The 26,484-nt window shown below is 40.9% G+C and overlaps 2 protein-coding genes across 4 annotated transcripts in view; both read left to right on the top strand.

Moving 5' to 3' along the window:
- si:ch211-278j3.3 (E3 ubiquitin-protein ligase RNF19B) overlaps nucleotides 1-19,938 on the top strand; it is a 31,704-nt gene extending 11,766 nt beyond the window's left edge. Inside the window, exons 2-10 of one of the 2 annotated variants that reach the window (XM_015947148.3) lie at nucleotides 5,296-5,821; nucleotides 7,329-7,804; nucleotides 10,694-10,899; nucleotides 11,100-11,247; nucleotides 14,966-15,128; nucleotides 15,533-15,647; nucleotides 17,254-17,385; nucleotides 17,531-17,780; nucleotides 18,592-19,938. In XM_015947148.3, coding sequence (XP_015802634.1) covers nucleotides 5,669-5,821; nucleotides 7,329-7,804; nucleotides 10,694-10,899; nucleotides 11,100-11,247; nucleotides 14,966-15,128; nucleotides 15,533-15,647; nucleotides 17,254-17,385; nucleotides 17,531-17,780; nucleotides 18,592-18,862 — 1,914 coding nt within the window. In that variant the 5' untranslated portion in view covers nucleotides 5,296-5,668 and the 3' untranslated portion in view covers nucleotides 18,863-19,938. Of the gene's footprint in view, nucleotides 1-5,295; nucleotides 5,822-7,328; nucleotides 7,805-10,693; nucleotides 10,900-11,099; nucleotides 11,248-14,965; nucleotides 15,129-15,532; nucleotides 15,648-17,253; nucleotides 17,386-17,509; nucleotides 17,781-18,591 lie in introns of both variants that reach the window. The other variant, XM_015947146.3, reaches the window with a different exon arrangement.
- Nucleotides 19,939-21,913: 1,975 nt separating this feature from the next.
- The window catches only part of si:dkey-71h2.2 (low density lipoprotein receptor adapter protein 1), an 88,100-nt gene continuing 83,529 nt past the window's right edge, over nucleotides 21,914-26,484 (top strand). Inside the window, exon 1 of one of the 2 annotated variants that reach the window (XM_015947144.3) lies at nucleotides 21,914-23,352. In XM_015947144.3, coding sequence (XP_015802630.3) covers nucleotides 23,268-23,352 — 85 coding nt within the window. In that variant the 5' untranslated portion in view covers nucleotides 21,914-23,267. The other variant, XM_054747874.2, reaches the window with a different exon arrangement.

Here is a 26,484-nt window from a genome sequence, read left to right as displayed (position 1 = left end):
ATTTAGTTAATCAAAATAACGATTGAAATTAGAGATGCACTGATATGAAAATGTGGGCCGATATTCGATATCCGATATTAATATCGCTGTTATACCCAATTACCGATATTAGATTAATATAAGAAGGAATGTAAGAAAATATCAATACCATGAAATGTTGTCATATATTGTGTAATGATACTGAATCAATATTTAAAACATTTGTATCTAGTTTTTATTAAGGATTTACAAGCAAACATTTACTATATTTTTGTTGTGTGGTGCCATTCAAACCCTGATCCCAACCACCCTGACTGCTAGGTGGCAGCAGTTTTTACCACATTCACTCTGACAGAGAAACAAAATCTTGCGATCAAACTTGACACACTTGGAGCCATCCAGCCTGTTTTTAAATTAAGTTCATTAAAAAAAAATCACAAATATCGTCTGGCTTTTAATATCGCAAGATATTGCATCGTCTCCCCTATATCGTGATATATATCATATTACCAGATTCTGGCCAATAAACACTCCAAATATAAGAATTATAAAATAGGGATGGACAGTATATCGGCATCAATATCCGTATCGGCCGATGTTAGTCATTTTTTTAACATATCGGTATCGGTTTGATAAATAAAACCGGGCTGATGTTAACAACCAATATTTTTTACATCTCGTCTCCATTTGTTTGCCTGTTTCAGAAGGTGATGGGGTGATGTGTAATTGTTTAGTCATGTGAACAGTGATTGTAATCATTTCACAAGCGTAAATGTGTGTGTTGTGTAAACATAACAATATAAATTCAGCTTTCCATTCTATACAAAAATCTGCAGATTTTAGAAGCATTAAAATCGGTATCGGCCCAAAAATTTCATATTGGTGCATCACTATTATAAATATAATATATTATTATATACACACAGACACACACATTTAAGCTTCTGAGACAATTACTATCACTGTCATATGACCAATTAAGCATTATCACCCCACCCACCCCCCTTTCTGAAACTGATACACAAATGGCTACTAGACGGAAAATAAAATGTTGTTAAATATCGGCCCAGTTTCACATATCGGACCGATATTGATATGTTAAAAAACGACTAACATTGGCCGATCCCGTTAGTGATTGATTTAATGTGCATCCCTAATACGAATACCAAAACTAAACATCTAATCTTATGTTCAGGTTGGAATTTCTGCATCGTTATTTGGAAGCATCTGGCCTGAGTTTTCAGCTAAATTCAATCTTAAAAATTGCAAGTACCATCTAGCTGTTAGTATTGCAGTATCACCTATCGTCTCCCCTATATTGGGATTTATATCGTATCACCAGATTCTTGTCAGTCTGCTAGCAAGAAAATTGTTATACAAATTTCCCTTTTTGACGATACAAATACGAACTCTTTTGCGGAGAATCAAAATGCTGTTAACTTTTGAGAAATGTGTGACAGCAATAAAAATCAACAAGCTCTTAAGGCTTCTTTTGACATCTTTTACATCATTGCTTCATTTTGGAAAAACAAAGCAATCTTGATCTGAAATGTCTCGTAACGATTTAGCTTTTTGTTGATTACAGAATTCTATATAACACAATGGTACTTGAAATTAGGGATGAGCCGGGTACTCGTTTCAGACGAGTATCCGGTACGGATAAAGCATTTTTGACGAATACGAGCATGAAACAAGTAAAACTCATAAATATCTGTAATCGTGCTGAAGGAAAATCCTCGTTGGGTAACTGACTGTCTTCACGCTCTGTGATTGGCCAGTCACATAGAGCGCCCGCCCCTCCCTACACACAAAACTGCAGCCGGCCGGGAGCGCAGTCCGTCCTGTTCATCCACGCACACACACACACACACACACGCACGCACACACACACACACACACACACACACACACACACACACACCTTAATCAACATTGTTTTGTTTAACTTTGTGTGGCAAAATGCCTAAGAACGTTAAGAAAAGAATCAGTTTAATCAAATTAAAATGAAAAAAATATATACATAAAGTTGTGTCTGGTTCTAGCATTTCATATTTCCTAGTTCCTGCTGCATGAGTTCAGATGTATTAATCCATGCACTTAAATATTAATGTTCTGATTTTAATGAAACACTTGTTCTGTAATAGTTCCTTTACTATTGTGATCAAAAATATTTAATCTCAATTCTGAGGCTGCTCTGTAAATAGTTTTCAAATAAACAATACACATAGCAACTTCTGATCAATCCATATAAATTTCAGACCTAAAATAATATATTGATGTAAACCACACCCACTTCCAGTTATACCACGCCCACTTCCGGGTTATGCCACGCCCATTCCGAGTACAGATACAGATAATTTAGTTGGTTGAACAGATACAGATAAAGATAGTGGTGTACTCGCTCATCCCTACTTGAAATATATAATAGTATTTAATTATCTCATATTTCATGCCACATCCCATTGTTGAGTTTGACAGGGTGCCTTGGAGACAGCTATTTTAATTGGTCTGGGCTTTTGTGAATCACCTCATGCTCTCGTTGCTCTCTGGGCCTGATTATGAAAGCTCTGCCTGATGGAGAGAAAGAGCTGTCTGTGTCATCTTCTCTTCACCCTCCATCTCCCTCGGTCCGCTCTGCAGCAGCTCTCTCTCTCATCCATCTGCTCTTCGTGTCTCACGGCTGTGACCTTATTGCTCAAGTCTGAGGGAAACTGGTGAGCAGGTGATGGTGCAGAGGTCCTAACCCCTTCAGTTTAAGTTGGATTTCATGTGAGTAGATATTAGTCCATTTTTAAAGAAATACTGAAAGCTAATACTTTTATTGCATTCTGCTTTATTGACACGTGTTGTTAGGTCTGAACGGTGTGCAAACAACATCGAAGAACAGGGTTTTTTTTCCTTATAATAAAATGCTTTAAATTTTACATACAACAGAAAGGTTCTCGCTTCCTTTCAAGTTACCCTTTTTTAAGTAAACTTACAATTTTTGTTACCATTTTTTAAAGCCGAATGTTAATGCTAATTTACATCTTCGTTAAAACAAGAAATAAGATGTGCTCTTAAAATAAACCAGAAGCTGCAAAAGTAACAAAAAAGTCCTTATTTTGACATATTCTGTATTTTACTATTTTTTAAATAATAATGTATCAGAGGTCTGTTGTTTTTTATGCAATATATGTTAAATTATATTCTGATGGTTTAGTTTTGCCCTTTAAGCCTGAAACAAAATCATTCAAAATTCTGTATTTTGAAAACTGAACAATTTTTTGTTTAATAATATAATATCTATATAGTTTATTATATGCTTATTTGGCACCTGGCAAATTCTCCAGCAGTGGATGTAAATTAAAGAGATGTGATCTAAAACAGCAGGTTTTTGAAGAAAGTTCTAATCCAGCTGGCAGGGGTGGCTCTAGGAGGGGTCCAGTGTGGGCCAGTGCCACCCAGACAGCAAGCTTGGACCCCCCCATGGCCCCTCTGCTGAGGGCGGAGCTTAAACATCAACAAGTACAGATTTATGTGTGTTAATCATAGGGATGCACAATATATCGGCATCAGTATCGGTACCAGCTGATGTTAGTCATTTTTTAACATATCGTTATCGGTCCAATAAATACAACTGGGCCGATAATAACAGCTGATATTTTGTTAATACCGATATACGGTATATGTTATTTTTTTGTTTCAGAGGATGAGGGAGGTGATGCGCATTTGTTTATTCATGTGACAGTGACTGTAATCATCTCAGAACCGTAAATGTGAGTGGTGTGTGTACATAATAACGTAAATTCAGCTTTAATAATTTTCATTCTATACAAAATCTGATTTTAGAAGCATTAATGGTATATCGGTAATACTGGTTATCGGCCATAACAGTGATATTAACATTGGATATCGGTATCGGCCCAAAAATCCAAATCAGTGCAGCACTAGTTAATTATGCTCATCAAATGTGAGATGTACAAACTAAAGCATGTGAATGCATTTATCTGAAATTGAAAAGAGATGCTGAGACAAATATTTTCATGTCACTGAAAAAAATAAAACTTTGATAACGCATTAAAAATGTAAGAATTGTAGTTTAACTGAAAGGCTGTTTTATCTAAAGTAACTAACTGAATTGTTGTTAAATGGCTTTTATTTGATATATGCACCTTCTAGGGTTCTACAACAACACAACTAGTCATTCACAGTACACACACACACACACACACACACACACACACACACACACACACACACACACACACACACACACAAACTGGTAGAGATGAGCTACAATGTAGCTGCAGCTTCCCCCCCACCCCCACCCCCCACCCCCATGCTGGTCTAAAACCTCCCCTGCCTGCTGGAGAGGTAGAGGTGTTAGTAAAATATCACTGGACAGACTTATAGAACATCAGGAGATGAAGGTAAAATCATCAACTGTTCCAGATGGTTCTGTATTTTTCCACCCTATGAAGGAGTTTAAATGTTAACATTTTTGTTGTTGGATAACATTCTCAAACTGAATGAGGAAACGAGGTTCTTGTTTGTGCTCAAGATAGTTTGGTTCCTTAGGTTATTAGAAACTTTGATTTTGTCTCCAATTGAGTTAGGGCACCTTTTAGAGTCCTAGAACCCCCCAAGGCGTTTTATAACACAATCAGTCATTCACCTATACGCACACACACATTCACACTGACATTGTAGCCACGGCGGCCTTGGAGCTCACAGAGAGGCCGGGCTGCCGTACACCGGCACCACCGGTCTCTCTGACCACCAGCAGCAGACAAGGTGGGTCAAGTGTCTTGCTTATTGATGACAAGCTGAGCAGGGTTCAAACCTGCAACCTTCTGATTATGGGGTACTTGGCTCCTCTGCCATCATGCCCCACTATTAAAATCCAGCATTAAAAAATTGCGGTGATCTTTGATGATAATCTGTCATTTTTAATTATTTGTCAAAAGTGTTTGTTCTGTTTCTACCCGTCTGGATCGTCTGCAGCTTGTCCAAAATGGAACTGACCAGATCCTTAAGCCCTTCTTATCCCTCCACAGTTTCTCATTGCATAATCCCCAAATTCTTCTGGTCTGGACCATTAAGATGACACTTTTATACATTTATGAACATTTACAGCTGTTTGTTACCAAAGAAAAAACCCTTGTTGGATTTCTCAGGGTTCACCGTTTACTTTTGAAATGAGACGGAAGGGATTTATTCTGCAGAAGGTGTGGGGCTTTTATTTTATATGAGGTCAGCTGATGAGAGCTTGTCTTCTGTACCTTAATCATGTCTAAATCTGAAGTTAATTATGCATTTTTATTTCATTTTCAGGAAAAAGGACGTCACTACAAATGAGAACTCAAATAAACACTGACCAGTCCACCAGTCCGGGACTATTTTTACACCTGATGAGCTCCAGCGGAGGTGGAGGCAAAAGAGAGACAAAGTAAACCACATGATTGGTTCTCAGAAAAGTTCCAGTTTAGCAATGTTCCCCTCGGGCAGGGATTACCTCCTCTCCGCTGTCTCCCCCTTCATCCCTCCCACGCTTCTTCGCTCACATAGAGAAATGTTCATCCAGTTCCAAGACCCTGAGCCGTGAGAGCTCTCACAGTGCTCGTCCACCCACACACGAACAAAGTCCAACACACATTCAACCTTTTGCAACCAGCACATGGTCGTTGACCCACTCTCGTCCTAGAACATGAAGAGGCCCAAACAGCAAGCGGGGCCCCTAAGCTTCCTCAGCTTCTTTAGCCGTAAGCCCAAATCCGAGCCAAAGCCAGAGAAGCCTGTGGAGAGCTGGCCCAGAGAGGAAGTGCCTATAACCTTGACCCCGAGTGAGCATCCAGAGCAGGTGGGATTTAGGATTCTGTTGGTTTTTGTCTTAGAAAGTTCATTCTTCATCATTATTCCTTTGGATTTATCTCATGAAGTATTTCCCAGCTCCATTATTGTTTATTTAAGGGTAACATATTATGACTTTTTCTTAATTCATAAAAGTTCTATTCAATTCAATTAAAAAATACTGTATTAATCCCAGAGGGAAATTCAATATCAGTACACACAATTCCAAGATCAGACATACATAGACCCATGACAAGAGTTGGTGACTGGTCATTCGCAACACGAGTCGCGCTACCGTTATAGATCAAGAGGGTTTATATGAGGATAGAGTCAGGGGGAGGGAAAAAAGGTACTTCAGAGTTACCCTCCATAGAGAGGATAGCTTTGATATGCAAAAAACACGTCAGACAGATATGCACACAGATTCAGACGATACGATTTTGTTGATACAAAACACGTTCATGAAGTTCATTGCACTAAATCCTTCCTACATTAAGCAATTTCAGCACTTTTACCATGACATTTTCAGCACCTTCCACCAGGGCTGGGCGATATGGCCTAAAATCAATATCACGATACATTGAGGTTTTAACCTTGATAACGATAAATGGATGATAACTACAGGTATACGCAGAAACAGAAATCTGTCCACTAGATGGAGCTGTCATATGTATTATGTTGAGTCACATTTTTACGTGACTGCAGGTGGTACAGCTTCTTAAAGGGACATCAACGTTTTTTTCATTTTTTATTATCAATTTTATTAACACGGGGAGACATATCTTGATAAAAGTCAGAAATTTTGATAATGATACATTTTTGATTTATTGCCCAGCCCTACCTTCCAGAAGGAGCTGTTTTAGTGCAATGTTGCTTTAAGAAAACAAGCTAAAGCTGGCCACGCCCACCCATCCCCCAGCTAGGCTGCTTCATGCTGAGAAGCTTCAATATCCTAACTAAACTAATCACTGACAGAAAATGGACAGTCGGGGTTTTTCACATTTGGAGTGTTTATAGAGGCAGTGGAGACCCACATTGCAGCAAAAAAGGGGACTTTTGCATAATAATTCCCCTTTAAATAATTTGTCCATCTAAATGTCCATCCATCTCCAGATGGGGTCACCAGGACAGCAATGGTAAATGGCCTGTATTTGATATAGCGCCTTTTAGAGTCCTGGAACCCCCCAAGGTGCTTTACAACACAATCAGTCATTCACCCGTTCACACACACATTCACACCCTGGTGGTGATGAGCTGCATTGTGGCCACAGCTGCCCTGGGGCGCACCAACAGAGGTGAGTCTGCTGTACACTGGCGCCACCAGTCCCTCCACCACCAGCAGGCTTGGTGGCTTAAGCATCTTGCCCAAGGACGACAGTGACAGATTGAGCGGGACTTGAACCCGCAACCTTCCATTTATGGGGCAAGCACTTAACTCCTGTGCCACCATCACCCACAACAGAGAACCCCAAACTAAAAGTAGTTTGTAAGCTTGTCCTCTCTGTTGCTTTTATTAGGAAATCAGCCTCACGGCAGAAGATGCCGGAAAATCCAGAGCTTCCGTAGCAGAGGGAGGAGAAGAAGGGGGCCCACCAGCTGTGGCTGAGGCTACCACGGAGGAGCAGGTGGGTGGAGGCAGCAGCGGCTCCACCGGTGTCCTCTCCCTCTCTTCATCCAGCCAGGAGCAGCTGCTGGACGAACATCTGGAGGAGTGCCCACTGTGCCTACTCAGCCAGCCGCGCGTCCACTTTCCACGACTCACTTCCTGCTCCCACAGGGCATGCTCCGACTGCCTCCGCCAGTACCTTCGCATCGAAATATCAGAGAGCAGAGTGAGCATTGCGTGCCCACAGTGCCCTGAAACTCTGACCCCACTGGATGTTTGCACCATCCTGGATGACCGAGCTCTGCTGGAAAGGTTTGAGGAGTTCCAGCTGAGGCGGTTTTTGGCTGCTGATCCAGATACACGCTGGTGCCCTGCTCCAGACTGCAGGTCAGGACCAAATCATGTTGTATTTTCAAGCATTAAGTAACTAATTACAATTAAACTTTGCAAGAACGGATGAGAATAAACGTAAGGTCAGGTGGGCGGGACTTAAAACGCGTTCTGCAGCTAGCCTCTAGGGGGTGTTTTTGTGTTTATTCAGTTTCAGCTTCCATGTTCCTCTCAAATATCAATGCTCTAAAAACACTTTCCATAAAAAGGGACATTAGGTTAGTCATCCAGGTGCCATGAGGATGATGCATACATTTTAGCAAGGAAATGTTTGTTTGGCCATTTGAAACTTGTCGGCAATTTTACCAAATCTTCACTGCATGTGCGTGTCTCTTTTTACCGGTGCGGCCCAAAAGGACCATTTCCTGGGCCGTTTCAGGGAGTACTGGTAGTATCCGAACTGGGTTATGGCCTCGTAAATGACCCGGTAGAGTCACTGAGGGGGGGGGGGGGGGGGGACATTGAGTGGTAACTGGTTGTAACTCTTGTATCAGCAGGCCGACGTTGCCTAACAACCGGCATTTGTCAAATTGGAAGAATGGTTGGTAAAGCAGAATAGAAGGAAAAGAAAAAAGGTGAGGTTGAAGTCGCCGTTACTAAACTTCCAATGCCAAAGAATGTGTTGCAAATTCCCCCAAAGCGCTGCAATTCATTTTTCCGGTCATTGAGTACGGCTTTTTATGGCACATGGTCGCTCTCAATATCCCTTGAATAGATTAAATTATTGTGAAAATTGTCATTAATGTTCTTGAACGTCTTTTGGAGCTGATTAGTGATGTCACTGACCGCTGAAGCCGTCGCGATAAGCTAACATCTTAGCAACATTGTGAAAGTGCTGATTTTTTATGGAGATAGAACAGTGTAGAGGACCGAGTCATCATATTTTCCATGTCACCTTCCTCCCTCCCAGAAAAACTTCAGATTTCCAGTAGTGGAAATGTGGCTTTTAATTGGTGAAACTTCCACACACTGGTTATCCATCTATAAGGTTTCTCCAACTCTACATAGGAACTGTGGGCATTAGTGGCTTTTTGAGCTACTTGTATTACCTTTCTTCATTCATTATTCAGCCTGACTGGGTAATAAAAATGGTGAGTCTGACTCAATACGCTCCACACGTGAGACTTCTTCAAATGGTCCAGAATGCAGCGGGGAACGCAAGGTGTCTGGTCTTCAATCAACCTAAAAGAGCACACGTCACCCCTCTGTTCATTGAGCTCCGCTAGCAGCACGCATCAAATTCAAATTGCTAACACTAGCATACAAAGTCCGAGATGGTACGGCTCCCATCTACCTGAATCCTCTTGCAAAGGCTTACGTCTCGGCCCGGCCGCTCCGGTCATCACAGGACCGTTGGCTAGCAGTGCCTACACCACGCTCAGGACAATCCAGGCTTTTCTCATGCATCGTTCCACAAATGTGGAATGACCTTCCAAGCACTACCAGAACAGGAGCTTCCTTTTCGACATTCAAGAAACTCCTGAAGACCCTGCTCTTCAGATAGCATCTTCTTAACTAGCACCCTCCCTGCACCCGTCCCCCCTCTCTACTGTCCACTCCTTGTTCCCTCCTCTCCATGACTGATGTCAAGTTGTTGTTGTTGTTGTTGTTAGCCTCAAGGGCAACATGCCGATTATCACTTGTAAGTCGCTTTGGACAAAAGCATCTGCTAAATACATAAACAAACATAAACATAATACGGAAAATTGTGCCAAGAATTTATCAGGTCTCTCCTCAGATCTTTCCCATGATAAGATCATTTTAAAAAAGATCCCGTGTGAGCCTCAAATAACTAATTATTGAATCTGACAACTTCCTGTATTGATCTTGAACATCCCCTTCATCCCTAAAGAGGTGGACTCATTCATAAATATTCCTCCATTGAGAAACTGGGACAAAAATAGCTGTGATTTAACCCATATGGAGCATTGGTTCACTACTGCATTACATGAATTAGAAACAAGTTACAGCCCTTGATGAGAAAGCCTATAAAAATGTGCTGTGTGCATGGTCACAGTGGGTGTTGGTGACGAAAGACCCATAAATATGAGGATTTAATCTATTACAAGACTGACCAGACTGTTGATGCTAATAGCATTTCTACGATCATCGTGTAGTAGAAGAAAGATCATAAGGAAGCCTAAGTCACACCCATCTACTTCCAGACCATGGGAAATTGAAACCAAAGAAAAAGTAGATATTCTGTGTTTTGTACTTAAGGTAGGATGTAAAGTACAGCACTTTAGCAGTCCCTTTGGTGGGTTTCAGCAAACGTTGTCTTTACATTGTGAAGGTCTTTCCTTTTTTTGCAGCTTTTTAAATTCATTTTCCTTCCGTTTCTTGAATGTAACCACCTACTCAACTTAATGTGGTACAGTTTGTCAATGCAATTTGAAAAAAGTCAAACCAAACGTGCCTCTTTGTTGCGCAAGGTTACAATTAGGGAAAATGGTACTTTTTTATGATCAATGATTTAGAGATCAAGGTTAAATGGGTTAAACAAAAACACTATTGTATGAAAATAGGTGTTACAGTGAAAATGAGTGGAAATTACTAAGTTCATCTTCAAATCACCTTCAGAAAGAATAAAGAACGTCTGTAAAATGTCCCCTAAAATAAAAAGATTAATGAACTGGTCTCATTCTGAAGCAAATGTAAGGCTTAATGGTTCTGCAAAATCTTTGCAACTAGAGGTAATTATATTGTTATTAAATATGCTTTAGAAGTCTTTAGTATTGAACTTATCATTCACAAATTAGGTTCTCGTTTCTCACAAAGAGAATTTCTCCATAACAGAAGCTCGAGATGGAGCATGTCATGTAATCTGTGTATTTACACACACCTTTATGCACTGTCCTATATACATCTATTACTTAATCCTTTCAGCTATGCAGTGATAGCATATGGATGTGCGGAGTGTCCCAAGCTGAGCTGCGGCCGTCAGGGCTGCGACACGGAGTTCTGCTACCACTGTCGGCAGCTTTGGCACCCCAACCAGACGTGTGACCAGGCTCGGCGTCAGCGAGCTCGCCATACTTCAGGGGGCAACGATGCCTCCACGCTTTATGTATTCAACGAGGATGCTGGTGGAGGTGAGACTAGAAAATCCTTTAATTTATTCTCCGAAATCTTCTCCTGCAAGTAGTCTTTTCATTCATTTGTTTATTGTCAGATTTGACTTCATGTCAACCAGTGAAGATTGCTGGAAATTTCTGTTCCCAGCAAATAAAATGATATTTTTTTTAGTAAAGAATGCAAAAAAAGTTTTTCTGTCATATTAACTCATTCGCAGATGCAGAGGAGATCAAAGCATGCCCTCGCTGTGGTGCTTACATCATGAAGACCAATGACGGCAGCTGTAACCGCATGAACTGCACTGTGTGTGCCTGTCAGTTCTGCTGGCTGTGTATGCAGGAGATTACGGATGTGCACTACCTCAGGTATCACGCTAAGCTCACCAATGATTGTGCATATTTGTCATAGTACTGAAATTCAATATAGTATTGGTAGGATTATTTACAATGAAATGGTAGCAGTTCCCCCTGCAGCTGTGCTACTTGTGTATGACATTTAGATTTTTATGAGATCTGTAAAACAGTTGTTGATTGTAGGCAGCTTGAGGTGCCTAATGTAGCACACACAAAAGTCTGTGACCTACCCAAAACTTTCTAACCGGCTTTCCTTAGCACGTACGTCATTTTCTAATGGCCTTGGAGAACTGGTTTGGAGAAAAGCTTGTATAACATGTCATCAGCTTCACCCCCCTTTTAATCTGCATATGTGCAATATTGTGCTTCTAGGGATTTTTTTTTACCCTAATGGCCATCCGTTCATAAGGTCTTACTCGAACACAAAAAAAATACTTGCTTTTAACGATTTGGGTATGTACTGCCCCCTATCGCCAGGGAAAATACTTACTGTCGCTGCAGTCAGAGATGCTAGGGTTTCCTATTTCTCCAACCTGGTGTCCCAGAGCAAAGGGAACCTCAAGGTGCTGTTTAACACCATCAGCAGCATCGTCTCTCCTGCCTCCTACAGCTTCCATCCACTCTGTTGCAGACTGTGAGAACTTTCTGTCTTTATTTGTGGACAAAGTCAATAAGGTTAGATCTAGCATCTCTCCTTCAGCCTTATTGCTGCCTCTCCCGACTCCAACCAGGCCCATCATCCTAGATAGCTTTGCTCCTGTTTCTTTGCCTGAGTTAACCAAACTAGTTAACTCTATGAAGACCTCTGCACGCCCCCTCGACATCTTACCCTCATCTTTGTTTAAAAGTGCTTTTCAGTCCATCGGTCCCAGCGTGCTCTCTATAATTAATGCTTCTCTGGTCTCTGGTCAGGTCCCTGCTTACTTTAAGAATGCTGTAATCCACTCGCTTCTTAAAAAACCGAGTCTCGACCCCTCTCTCCATAGCAGCTTCAGACCCATCTCTAAACTTCCGTTCATCTCCAAGATCTTGGAAAAGGTTGTGGCTAAACAACTCACAGCTGCTCTTGATGAAAATAACATCTATGATAGCTTCCAGTCAGGTTTTCGTAGAGCTCATTCTACTGAAACAGCTCTTCTTAGGGTCTCTAATGACCTTCTGACTCACAGTGATGCAGGGGGCTGTTCTGTTCTGGTCCTGCTGGACCTGACTGCAGCCTTTGACACTGTTGACCATCACCTGCTACTGGAGAGGCTGAGAGACTGGGTAGGCCTATCAGGATCTGCTCTGGAGTGGTTCTCCTCTTATCTCTCTGAGCGCTCCTTTTCTGTGGCCGTCTCCAAGTTTAGGTCCTCCACCACCTCTCTTACCCATGGTGTCCCACAAGGTTCTGTGCTGGGGCCTCTACTCTTCCTCCTCTATCTACTTCCTCTTCAGCACATCTTGAGCTCCTTCAAAGGAATCTCCTACCATCTTTATGCAGATGACATCCAACTGTACATCTCCTTTAAGCCCCATGAGATGTCTAAGCTGCAGCTGTTACACACCTGCTTAGACTCTATCAAAACCTGGATGGTGGGAGCTTTCTACAGCTGAATGAAGATAAGACTGAGATCCTCATCTGTGCCCCAGACAAGCTGGTTCCCAAAGTCAGAGACTTTCTTGGTCAGCTTGCTTCTCACACCAAACCTTCCGTCAGGAATCTTGGCGTGACCTTTGACCCAGCTCTCACCCTGGATTCTCATGTCAGTTCTCTTTTTGGCTCTTCCTTCTTCCATCTCAGGAACATTGCTAAGCTGAGTCCCATTCTGTCCCGCTCTGAACTTGAGACAGTTCTCCACACCTTCATCTCCTCACGCTTAGACTACTGTAACTCTCTTTTCACGTGTCTGAGCAGCACCTCCCTGAACCGTCTACAGGTGGTTCAGAACGCCTGTGCTCGCCTTCTGACCAAGTCCTCCAAACATACCCACATCACCCCGCTTCTCCTCAAGCTTCACTGGCTGCCAGTCAACTTCAGGGTTCATTTCAAGATCCTGGTTCTGGTCTATAGGGCCTTACATGGACAAGCACCATCTAACATTGGTGATCTTCTTAGTCCCTACACCCCCAGCAGGTCCCTGAGGTCCAGTGATCAAAGCCTACTGGTTGTGCAGCACCAGGCTAAAGGTCAAAGGTGACAGATCATTTGCTGCTGTGGTCCCTAGACTCTAGACCTCTCTCCCCCTGAGCCTGAGATCAGTGGACTCAGTGGTCTCTTCTAAAAAGCAGCTGAAGACTCACCTGTTCAAGCTGGCTTTTGAGAGTGGTGAAGAAGGCTTCACCACTCTCTCTTTATGCTCTCCCCGCCAATTCCACCTTCTTCAGGATCCACTGATTTCCCTCTTTCCTATTCACTCTCTCTCTTTCTTAACATTTTTTAATCACAATTGTCTATTTTTTGCTCATTTAAAAAATATTTTTAACCATTTTCTAGATTATTTTTTACATTTTTACATTTTTTGTTTTTGTGAAGCACCTCATGGTTTTTATCTTGAGAGGCCCTATAGAATTGATATTTTCTTCTTCTTCTTTCTTCTTTCTTAAATGTCAGCAATATATAAACATCGGTGGAGGTAATGCTAACTGCAGAACTGCGCTAGCCTGAGCTACTCCTAATGCTAACCCAAGCATTGGCTTATACGCATCCTAATGAGAGGAAAACAACAAAGAAGAATGGTAAATGGCCTGTGTTTGCATAACGTCTTCTTACAGTTCTACAACTCCCCAAGGCGCTTTACAACACAGTCAGTCATTCACCCATTCACACACACATTCACACGCTGGTGGTTATGAGCTACGATGTAGCTACAGCTGCTCTGGGGCGCACTGACAGAGGTAAGGCTGCTGAGCACTGGCACCACCAATCCCTCCGACCACCACCAGCAGTCAAGGTGGGTTAAGTCTCTTTCCCAAGGACACAACAGCAGAATTCTCTGGTTGGAGCCAGGACTGAACCTGCAACCTTCTGATTACTGGACAACCCACTCTACCTCCTGAACTACTGCTGTCCCATACAATGTTAAAGCACTCATTTTCCAGAATGCACTGGAAATATCCAGACCTTGAATGAATGCCAGCTAGAACTAAAGCTTGCAGTCTGGTCTCTCAGAGCATGGCCGTTAAGAAAATACATATCTTTGAAATTTTAATGAATGTACTCTTGGTGAGCTTGGCTTTTTACACCCCCAGTCTCCATTGTCTTCTCAACTCTCCTCCTCCATCTGTTGTCCTTTCTTTAAACTGCAGTGAACCCTCTGGAAAAGAGCAAAGCTTTTAGCATGGGGCAGCAAATCTGCTAGTTCTGAACCGCAAAGTGCTTTCATAATACCTCATTATAATCCCCCTCCTCACTAGGGCTTTCAAAGTGAAGTGACATGCACTGTCAGAAATCAGCTGCACACTTTGAGAAACAGCAATGGCCTTAGGTTCTCTTTGTGTTTCTACAAGCATAGTGTTGGTTTAGTAAAACAAACCCATTCGTCAGTCTCATGGTTTTCTGTACCAGTTTGAATTACACCACTGAAAGCATTCATTTTGAAATGAGTTTCACAAAAATGTATTTTACTGCTATTTTTATCCATAAGCCAGGTTGTGACAAAATGGGGGTTCGTCCGGGATTTTCCATTTTAAAATTAAAACACATTACTTAAACAGATTTTTGTGTGTGCATGTTTGTTGTGTGTCTCAGTCCTTCAGGATGTACCTTTTGGGGGAAGAAGCCATGGTCTCAGACCCGCAAAGTTCTGTGGCAGGTGGGCATGCTGCTCGGAGCGCCCGTGGTCATCTCCCTCATAGCTGGCATTGCCATCCCAGTCATCATAGTAGGCATACCAATCTACATGGGCCGCAAGGTCAGTGACAGCAATGACCGTCCTTGCATCTCATATCAGAATAGATGGATTAATTAATGCATTACACTAAAATAGATCATTTTAATTATGGTCCTTTATGATCATGAGCTAGTAAGCCAATGTTTGCATGCTTAAAAGTTGTGAATGGAGGGATTTCTACCAACCTAAAACACCTAGATGATAAAAAAATCTTAGCAAAACAGATCTGTAACTAAAATTAAATGCATAAATGCATGTCTTTGTGTTATGGCTGTCTCTGGTTTCACAGTAAATGTCTTTGTTTCCCTTCTACATACATGAATACATTTATGGACGTGGATAAAGGGTCGCTCTGATGGAGAACAGCAAAAAGGAACAACGTATATTTACAAAAAATAATTGGTTCTTCGTTTATTGCCTTTCAGGTTCACGGTCGCTGTAAGAAGAACAATATCTCAGGAAGTAAGCACTACTTGACCGTGGCCAGTGGAGTGATGATGTCAGTGTTTGTGTCTCCGGTCATAGCAGCTGTTACTGTTGGTAAGGAAAACTCTTCATTTAATGTGTTAGTCTGAGCACAAAGCACAGGAAATTAATGTATGCTGTGCATGGTTTTTGTTTTAACATCATCAATATTCTTATAAAAAATTATCGTAATTTCATAAAAGGTAATAGCATTGATTGCAGTCTTTAAATATCCTGTTACCTTCTTTTTCACAACAGCTGTTGTATTTTTCTTTCAGATGTTTTGTTGTAATGCTCCTTTTAGTCAAAGGTGACACTGCAACACATTTGCTCATCTCCCTGTATAAACCATTTGGTTGGTTGACTCATTCTCCTGCCCTGGTCTCACCCTGTTGCTGAGTCAATAGCGACTCAGTTGTTCTGGCTCTGCTAATGATGCCCCTTTGTTTGTTTTGCACTCCGCTTTGTGTTTCCAAATTCCTATCATGGTACTGAGTTGCATAATTACAAGCGTAGCAACGCTGCTGATCACCACGTTCAAGGGATGTTATTTTTGAGAGAGTTCGGGAAAACAGTGGGTGTAAATCAAACTTTACAATAGAAATGTGACTTCCATTGTGCGGTTATTGACTACAGGACGTGTTGTATTGTTATGCTGACAATAAATCAAAGGACATCTTTTAAAACATCATTGTTTTCTCAAAACTATGTCATGAAATCCTGCTAATGGTTTATGAGGTTTATGATTTTGATGTTGTTTGTGTTTAAAACATAAATGCACCTACGCGAAGACTTAAAATGGCAAAAAGCAGGCATTTAAAGATACTTTGCTGTTTCCAGTTCACAATCTGAAAAGAAGGGATCCATCTTGTGTTAGTTTTGTGTTGTAGTGGTGTAATGTGATGGTAATTCAAAAGACCCAAATAAGTCAGGATTTTAGATGGTTTTACTCATGCTTGATATTTTAGTTTAAAACATTTGAAGTTACAAAACCCATATTTGCATAATAATAATTAATAATTATAATAATAATAACATGATGAAGTTGGGGACGTAAGAGCATTTTGATACACTGAAATGTTGCAATAACTCATATTATGATACAGAATATATATATTTTAAATATATATAAATATATATATATATATATATATATATATATTTGTAATTGTAATTAAAATCTGTGTATCAAAATTTTATTGAGAATTTACATGCAAACCTTTACTGTTTTATTTTGGTTTGGTACAATTGAAACACCAACCACTAGGTGGCAGCACTGATCACATTCTGGCGGAACATCGAGTTCTCGGGATAACGCTGGATGTGTCTTGGAAGCGCCTGAGTTTTCCAATTCAGTTCAGTTTTAAAAATATGAAAATGAAAATATCGTCTGGCTTTTAGTATCATAATATCTCGCATTGTTTCATCTGTATTGTGACAAATATTGTATCGCTAGATTTTGCCAATACACACCCCTAATTATTATTATCATTGACCATGTGCTTTTTTGAAGGTTTATGAAGACGGGGTTTTGAGTGCCTTTCTATGTCTTTCTTAGCAGACAGACAGATTCTGAGGACCTCCCCCACTTGCATAGTTAACTTAACTGAATTTATAACGCAACATCTAGTTTGGGCAACACAGTAAAAAACTCTTTTTATAAATATTTGCTGGTTTTTAGGAGTGGGTGTGCCGCTGATGCTGACTTACGTCTACGGAGTCGTTCCCATGTCACTTTGCAGAAACGGCTGGTGTCGACCACAGGGTGAACCTCCAGAAACACACAAAATACAACTAGAAGACTTAGCCAACTGTGAGTACAAAACTTCATCAGTTTGTCATTTAAGTCAAGGATTCCAACCCCTATAATGCCTGCATTGTCACATTCTCCCTCCTGATTCCTGCTTGATCTGATGGAGTTTCAACTTCTCTTATAGACCTTCTATTCTCTCATGTAGTCAGTGATCATTGGACGGGTCAGAACAACCCAAAGCTCAGTGATACCAGTCTGCAGGAGGTCCGAGTCAGTGTACAGGAAGTCGGTGTCCTGCCGAGTACGAGCACTGGACCTCCTGAACTAGATAGATACACAGGATTGGATGAAGCTGCTAAAGGTCGTGGCTACACCCAACAGGACAGCCATTCTGACTGTGAGGTTTTTATTGTGCCTGACAGCAAGCTTGAAGACACACAGGGCCTCAGTTTAAGGTACGATATGCAATTTGTTGCAGAACTTTCACCCCACTGGAGATATCAGCGACATGGAACAACAGCAGAACGTTGCTACTTCAGTTTGAATCCATTATTGTCTATCGGGGTGATTCAAACCAGCCGTGATGCAGAAATTTTGAGGTGCGTCGCACTACGCCGCTAAAGATCGGATTGGGTTCTATTTTTTAGCAAATGGCTTCTGGGACATGTCAATTTTCACAGTTAAGGTAGGGCGAGACAGGAAATCACACAGCGTCAAACCTCTGATAATTTTCAAAATAAGACTATTGCAGCAATTTTGTATTATGTTAATACATTTGACCTAACTGCTCATTTACTCACTGCATCGTTCGAGAAGTGCAGCGGTGTTTTTCATTGCTGTAATCATGGAAGTGGAAAGGTACAGCATCATTAATGACATCAAGCAGCATGATCAAACATGATTGTCTTCTTTTTTATTTCTTGCCGGATGGCAAAAACAAACTGTGACCTTTGAAGTTTTGAGGGATCTTGTGATCTTGCGAGTCAAACAAAGAGCGCGGTGCAGAAGCCGCTCTGTGGCTGAGACTCTCCCCCGGTGTGTACTGGCACACAGCAAAACTCGCTAGTAAACCGTTCCGCTGCCAATTCCATTTTTGGTTATTTTTTAAAACACAGAAAAGGTTTCTCTTTACCTTGCTGACAGTTTCGTTTGCAGCTGCAAACGTCCTCAGAGCTGATGCTGCCGTTCCACGCCGCTGATGCCTCCATTGTGAAGAAGGGGTTAGTTTTCTTAGCCACTAACGATGATTCTCTGTTTTCACTGCAGAGAAGGGACTAACATTGAAGTTTGCGTGGAGATTGAAACCCATCCGAGAGGTGCCTGTCAATCCAGTTTAAGTAGCATCCTGTCCAGTCAAAGCTTGTCGGCGGAGTCACTGGGACACCCCCAAGACTACCCATGTGCCTCAGAGGTGGGAGAACGACAAGAAGGGCGAGGAAGTTGGGGGGAAGATCGGAATGGAGCAGAGAAACTGGGAAGAAAAGCAGGAGGAAGCGAAGACACCGTTTTTCCTGTCTTTGAGGTGGTTGATGTATGAGGTCCCTAAGCGTAGGTCCCACTCACGTTTGAAGACTAATTTTGGAGCTGACCTGTCATCAGATGGACTTGAGAGTCATCAGTTTCAGCGATGGGTCCTCCCACCAGATGCCTTCACGCTCCGCCCTCTTAAGGACGTTGCGAGATTTGTGAGAGCAAATGAAAAAGATGAACATTTGACTGAGCATGAGACTATAAAATAAAGATGCTGAAGGAGACAGAAATGAATATTAGCAGCCTAGTTCACACTGTTTCCCCCAAAACTACCTTACTCTCCCTCTATTTTTAAACCTACTTCTTCAAATCACCTCATCTAGCTATCCTCTTTGAGCCATCTTACCTCCTTTTTCCCTCAAGTAGCATGATTTGTTTTGAGAAGGAATCAAAAACTGCCCTGGCAGTGGCTTGGTATAAAATGTTTCACAAGCCATGTTGTAAGTCAAAGATTTAAACCAATGACGCATGTTGCACTCTTTGACTATTGGTGGAACAACTCCCATGAAAAAATGAATTTATGACCATTTACAGAACGCCTGTAGCTGCCGTTCTTTATTGGACTCAGACCTGCTCTGGGAAACTCACAAAGTGGAAAAGAGAGCTTATAAATACAAGGTATTATAAATTTACCCCACAGTCTTCCACAACAGAAAGTACGGTAGGAGCAAATACAGTTTTTGCTTTGTTTAAGTGCAGCTTTCAGCTTTTTAGAGAAGGAAGGGGAGATCGCACCGCTAGAAAACATTGGAGCAGCACCTCACAGCTGTATAACTGCTGTGTTTCAACATTATAGGACATGCACAGAGTTTTTCACACAGACACACACACACAGTGTAGCTGCTGTATAGACAGAGTATAAACTAAAGAAGCTGGTCACAGGCATCAAAATGGCAGCAGCAGCATGCCCTCACAGGCTAAACTGTTATTATCAATTCTAGAAGATTTGGTAGGAATATACAAGTATACATCACTTAGCTTCCTCAGTGTGAAATGATTGTAAAGGGAAACTTGGACTGGATGTGAGAACCTTTGCTGGGTTTTTGGGGAGAAAAGTAATAAAGATTTCACCATGAAGGACAACTGCAGAATACATGTGTTCTTTACCAGGAAATGGGGTTGTATCTGGTGATGTTCGCTCTATCCAAATACAACTTAGTTCCCTTGCAATAACTGAACCTTTTTATGGATACCGTACACTTTAAATGTCACCTCCTAATTTGTCGATTTATAGCAACCCAATAAATTAAGTATACACCATGCTGCTTAAACATGTTTTAGTATGTCTTTAATGTAAGTTGTGTTAATGCTACATAGGCAAATCTGCAATGTAAGCTAGCTTAAAAACATGTATTCATTCCTCTTAGCAACATTTTAACATACAGCTGTAAAGGATGGGTAGTTTACATCTTACTTATGAACCATAAAATGTGAGATTCCATAGAAATATGAAATATCAATCTGATGGATCTTTGAATATTTTAACCAGAAGATCAGAACTTTTTATTGCAGGGATTAAGCGACACTTCGTATTAACTCCAAGGAAAGAAAGAGAGTCAGGTTTAAAATAGTTAAGAAATTTATTTCTACACAATTTAAACAAGACTAACTGAAACACTCTGTGTACTGATGGACTAAGGAGGAGTGAGATGTGCGATGATGGGGTGTGTGTGGAATGTTATTCAGAACCAGCGGATCCGGAGAAGCAGTTAGTTCTGAGTGGGAGTGAATGTTTCGCTCTAAACTTTAGTAGGATATTTATAACACAAATGAAACGCCATCTGTAGGTCTACGTACCCCAGGGGAAGCCTTCATTGGATCCAGAATGTCGAGGTCCTCTTGGACCCTCCTTGGTACTGAAGCTGGTAGAAAAGCGGCGGTGCCGACCAAACTAGTCTTGGAATGCTTCCAGGTCACGACAGGTTATCACTGGCGTCTCCGAGACCCTGAAGGGGTCATGAGGTTCAGCTTTTATTCTGAAGGAACTGTTGCGGTCAGGTGTAACTTGCAACAGATTTTATCCAGCTTGTCGAGGTTCTTTCTGGCTGAAGAGGAAGTCTGGATGGCCGGTCCGAGACTTCTATAGAACGCTATGAACTAAAGAAAAGGTGGCATGGGATAGTTTTTATAATTGTCATATTTTGGTTTACTGGCGAATCAGAATTTGACATGCAAAAGAGGGTTTATACAAACACCACAGATAACCACGCCTATCCAGAAACGAAGGTTCTGATTGGATCAGACAAAAGAAAACGTGTCGTGTGACTTTAGCATTACGTGTCATCAGTGTCTAGTGTAAATGTCCAAGATTATAATTACTTGTAAAATACTACTGATCACAGGATTATAATATCAAGTAATAACATTGTCATTTCACAGATTGATTGAACATTGGGCTCACATTATTATTGGTAATAACAAAGTTGTTGATTATGTGTTTATCAAAATAGGTCTTCGTCTTCGTAACAAAGGTGAAGCAGTTCAGATGAGCAGAGTGCATGAAAGACCTTGGCCACTATCTCATGTAGATTAGGCTGTCAGAGACTTTATGTCTCTGCTCGAGCAGACGCAGCAGATCATGACCTTTAGGTCAAAAACAGGACATTCATGATGCTACACAGCTATAAGTGAATTGTGGAGATTTAAAGAAAAAAATAAATGAAGTGGTTTTCTCGCATTTGTCTAAAAAACACGCCAACAACACGGCTCGGTCCAAAACCAACGACTGGACCATCCGGCTGCCTGTCTCACCAAACCAACGTACTCCTGCACTTACTTGGGCCCTACATTTTCAGTGCATTTAGTTACAGAACACCACTGGTGTGAAAGGCTTGCCCCTCAATAATATCAGAGGAGAAATAGCTGGCTGCTACCGCTTCAACTTTAGGACAGTCTCAAAAAGCAAAACACCATTTGACGCTTGGACCTAGAAAACGGCGATTAGTGTTTAGCTCTCTCTTGTTTCCTCTGGCAGGTTCCCATATCAGACAGACGCAGGCCAGTAATGATCACCAACAGGGGGGGGGGGGGGGGGCTTTGACCTTGTTTTTGTTTAAAAGCTAGCACGTTTTTCAGATCTGCTATTAAAGCTTTAAGCTGTGTCTTACAGACACATGGTTGATTAAAATGGTAAAATGCTAATTTAATTTAAAACATAGATCTCAGTACTTGTGTTTGGATTGACTCTCAGTTACAAACACACCTGTTTAATCTCGGTATATCTTTTAAATTATCTGGCTTTTTATGTCAATGTTGTGGTGGCCATCTTGAATCAGGATAATGAATGAATTAATTTTTATTTTACATTATGATAGTAGTATCATTGTACAAATATAGATTATGAAATGGAACAATCAAAATAGGAATGGATTGAAGCAATGCTTATTTTGTCCATAATTAATATTCCAAAACAAAACCAGTTTTAGATACATCCAATGATTTATTTCCTGAATTTTAATTAACCTCTATCCAAGTGCAGTGTTATAGCTATTGTTTGAAAGAGTTTTAAAACGTTGTCAATTCGTTAGTGCTCTACCTAAGTGTTCTAACTCAACATTAGCTATAACGACATCAAATTTGAACTCAAAATCTGTAAAAGCAAAATTTCCACTTTTGTGTTTGTGTTTTTTTTAATACCATTGTTGCCATTTTGAATTAGCCACCTTCAAAGTTCAAGTTTGATGGATTAAATAAGGACTTTCTGTGATAAATCCAGTGGTTCGTGCCACGTGTTGGTCAGAAGAAACTCTACAGTGGCTCACTGATTAAAATCAGGTGTTAGGAAGCAGATAAACCTATAAACTATGCAGAATGGTGGCCTTAGAAGGCTAGTATTGAACACCACTGCTCTTCACGTCATTTGTTTCGGTTGTTTGTCAACAATGTAACAGCAGGTTTTGCGCACTAGAGGGCGCTAATGTATAAACATACAAGGTGCGCTGACCTTTTATTGTGTCATGCACTTAAAGAAAAACATATTGTTCATCCTAATAAAAAATCATAGTATAAAATAAAGCAGGAACGCATTAAATTAAGACGTTCATTTAATGAATAAATAAATTACAAGACAAAAAGAAGGTTAAAAATCAGCATAAAAAGTAAAAGCCCGTAAAATAAAATGGTTAAGATAAATTAATTTCAATCCCACAAGAATAAGAGAGAGAGAGAGCAGCTCCACAGAACTTGGAGGTTTGGGACACGCCCTTAACTTTGGAAGCGAGGCTCCCCGCGTGCGCCTTCAGCTGCTCCTGTAGAGGAGGACACAGAGGAGGAGAAGACTGACAGGAGAAACTTCATTCTTTGTCTCAGCTGCGGATCAGACGTCGAGTGGATCGACCGTCGTGTTTTTGTCTCCCTGCTGTGAGGAGGCTGAGAGACATCCACCTGCCGGAGGAGAGCGGGCACATCTCGGGATGGACGCGCTGAAATCTGCCGGCAGAGCCATCATCAAGAGCCCCGGCGTCCCGCGGCACACCTGGGGAACCACCAAGCACGAGAGTGAGTGCGTGGATTAATGGTGCTGCCTGTCTGTCAAGTGGGAGAAATATGGTTGTTCAGGTGTAAATTTATGCATCTTTTGTTTAATCGCAGTTAAAACAGAGATGTGCTCAGTTCTAAGGAGCCAGGTTGATAAAATTAGTCACAAATATTTGACTAATAGCAATACAAATATAGAAATTGAAGAATAACTTGCTGAAGAGGTATTATTTTTAATGAAAAAAAATGTATTTTATCTTTAAAATCTAACATTTTTTTTATAAGTAAACTTATTAAAAAATTAATCTGCTAAATAAACCTTACAGTTACAGTGTGGAATTAATCCTCGGCAATAACCCTTTACGACTTCTAAGCTTTAGAGTATTTTTTGAATGAACACAGGACAATATTTCTAAATCTGATGTTATTTTTACGCAAAATGTCATCAGTTTAGTTTTGCAGATACTATTGGTTTGAAGGGTGTCCCACATGGCCGTGTGTCAGGACATCAAGGTTGCTGCTGTTTGAAATTTCTGCTTTAGCTGTTTTTTCATTACTATTTATTGTTTTTATAGACATGTTTTTTGATGTAGCAATTTGTCAAGGATGAACAGGTTGCTCATTTGGCTGGCTTTCGTAATAATAATAATAATAATAATAATAATGATAAATTGGATTTATATAGCACCCAAAGCACTTTCCAAAGCGCTTGGTAAGCCATCTGACATTGCAACATTTATAATGCTGATCACTAAAGAAGAAAAATCCAAGGCTAGGGAAGTTATGGGTTTATTGTTATGCATGCAGGGCATCAATAGGGAGCCAAGTTTCCTCCCCTTCTAGTCGGCTCATTGCCTTATGCCCTGAATCACTGTTGTACTTCAATTTAAATGAAAAGTAATTGTGTGTGTGTGTTTCGACTATGCCTGTTACGTTCTTTGAGATTTATTAGCTTGAAAAAATTTGTGATTAGAATGACTACAAATTAGACACTGCATATATGACGTCTCTTCTCCCCCAGCATAACAGCTACTTACCACATGACCAGATTTAAAGTAGTTTTCTCCACGTTTGACAATTCTTTCATCCTGGAAGAAGGATTCAAAGCTCACAAGAGCTTTTATTGTCCTCTTCTTGTTTGATGATGTCAATTGGTGAGATGAGTATTCGTAGACCATTTTGTCGCTTTTCATCTAAAGCCTAAAATAATTTTTGCTATCGTTCGAAAAATAAGCATTTTCCTGGCATCAAAATGTGTCTAATTCACGACCATCATATGTGAAATCCATGGCACATATCAAACGGGGTAAGAAAATAACTCCTCCCATTCATTTACTTCTGACAGTAGGGGTACCCATTGACTAGAAGTGGATGAGCATGATTTAGGGCAGGAAAATACTCGCTTTTAAATATACGTACGCTTCTTTATCATGGCTGCCTTGCGTAATTTGACTCTATTTGAAACGTTGTCGTGTGCTTCCCCCTGAAATTAACACAATGTATTTGCAAGCTGCAATATACGAGTACCCAGTAGGGGGAGTTGACAAAACGAGCGAGACACAGTCGCCACGGTCACTCCTCCGGTTTAGAGGTCTTTTATTCTATCTATGACACTGCTGCCATTTGTATTTATTTATTTATTTATTTATTTTAACGTGATCTGAAAATTAAACAGTTACTGATCTCTTCTATTGAGGCCATGTTTTTTGGCTGTACCCTACAAACCCTGGTACTCTGTCCAGTCTGAGTTCTCTAATCTGCCCCCTCATGGAAAACTCCAGTACTGCATGCAGCAGCAAATATGCGAACAAGGCGCTTCTTGCATCAACGTAAGGTTAAAAAGCAAGTATATTCCCAGCCTTAGGCTCCCTATCGAGTCGCTAGGTCAACACCATTGCTGTGTAACTCATCTCACACCATACCAACAGCTAAACATGGTGGTGGTAGTGGGATGGTCTGTTGTTGCTTTGCTGCTTCGGTTACTTTGTGATGAAACCATCGGCTCTCTACCGTAAAATCCTGAAGGTGAATGCCTGACCTTTGACCTTGAACAGGTCATTCATCCATTTATTCCAACAGAATAAACACAATTTTGCTAAAGAAAGTGGGACAAAGTTCCTCCTCACCCAGTTCTAGTTATCACAATTAATTGTAGTTTTTGTCACCAAGGTTACTGCAACCAGTTAAGTGTAGGAGTCAATTACTTCTTTTGAAACACTGATCTTAAACATGTGACCAAAAAGCCAAAACGGAAGAGATGCTTTTCATAAAGAACGAACCTGATGGTTGGAGTGAAAGCTGGAGATATTGCCTTTTTGTGTGGGCCACCGTAGCCACAATACCTACTCTGAACTGCGTGGCGCTAAAGAGTCGCATTTTTCCCCCCACGGTTTATATGAATTTCACACACATGACCTTTAAGGGGGATAAGTACTTTTTTGTAGTATTTATGGAATTATTTGACATTTTTATTAAAAAGTTATGATTTTGACTTTAGCTTTACACTGCAGTGTTTTTGCAGGAGATTCTGAGTGGAGCACCATTGGTGACAGTCTGCTACACTGCCTGCAGCCCTTCTGTCTCACCAACGTGTGAAACCTCGTCTTGAATCTGTCCTCCTTGCAGCCACATTGTCTGGAAGCCTCTAAATACTAACATGCTGCTTTAGCCTCATCTCAGATTCCTGCTTTGTGAATAATCGACAGCTCGTGCCAGCTCTCGTCAAACATGACTGGGTAATTTCACGTCCACAAAGATGCCCGCAGGTAACAGCATGAATAATTAAAAAAATATGACTAATTTATAGGTTTTCTTATTTGATCAGCATTATAAGAAATACTTGTTGATTTAGGATTTTAGAAGTTTTATTTTCCAGAGCAAACCTCAGCAAAATCATACTAAACACGCTGACTTTGTGATGACTAAAGCTGACAAACAGGCTTCATCTTGAAAGAAATGGTTGGTGACACATTGTTCGCAGGAGAAACTTCACTGTGCTTTTCTTCCTTTGGGCACTAGAAAGGCAGGAAAAGCCGGGAAAAACATCAGATTGACAGCGTCAGAGCAGAAGCCAGCTGGATTGCAGCACCTGATGACAGAATCGGTTTGTGTTTGTGAGCCGCTGGAGAAATCAGGCTAGAAAAATGTGTACAC

This window comes from Nothobranchius furzeri, chromosome 2 (assembly GCF_043380555.1).
Source record: "Nothobranchius furzeri strain GRZ-AD chromosome 2, NfurGRZ-RIMD1, whole genome shotgun sequence".
Classification (NCBI taxonomy): domain Eukaryota; kingdom Metazoa; phylum Chordata; class Actinopteri; order Cyprinodontiformes; family Nothobranchiidae; genus Nothobranchius; species Nothobranchius furzeri.
The sequence above is the reverse complement of the archived record's forward strand: the minus strand, read 5'-3'. Positions and strand labels throughout refer to the sequence as shown.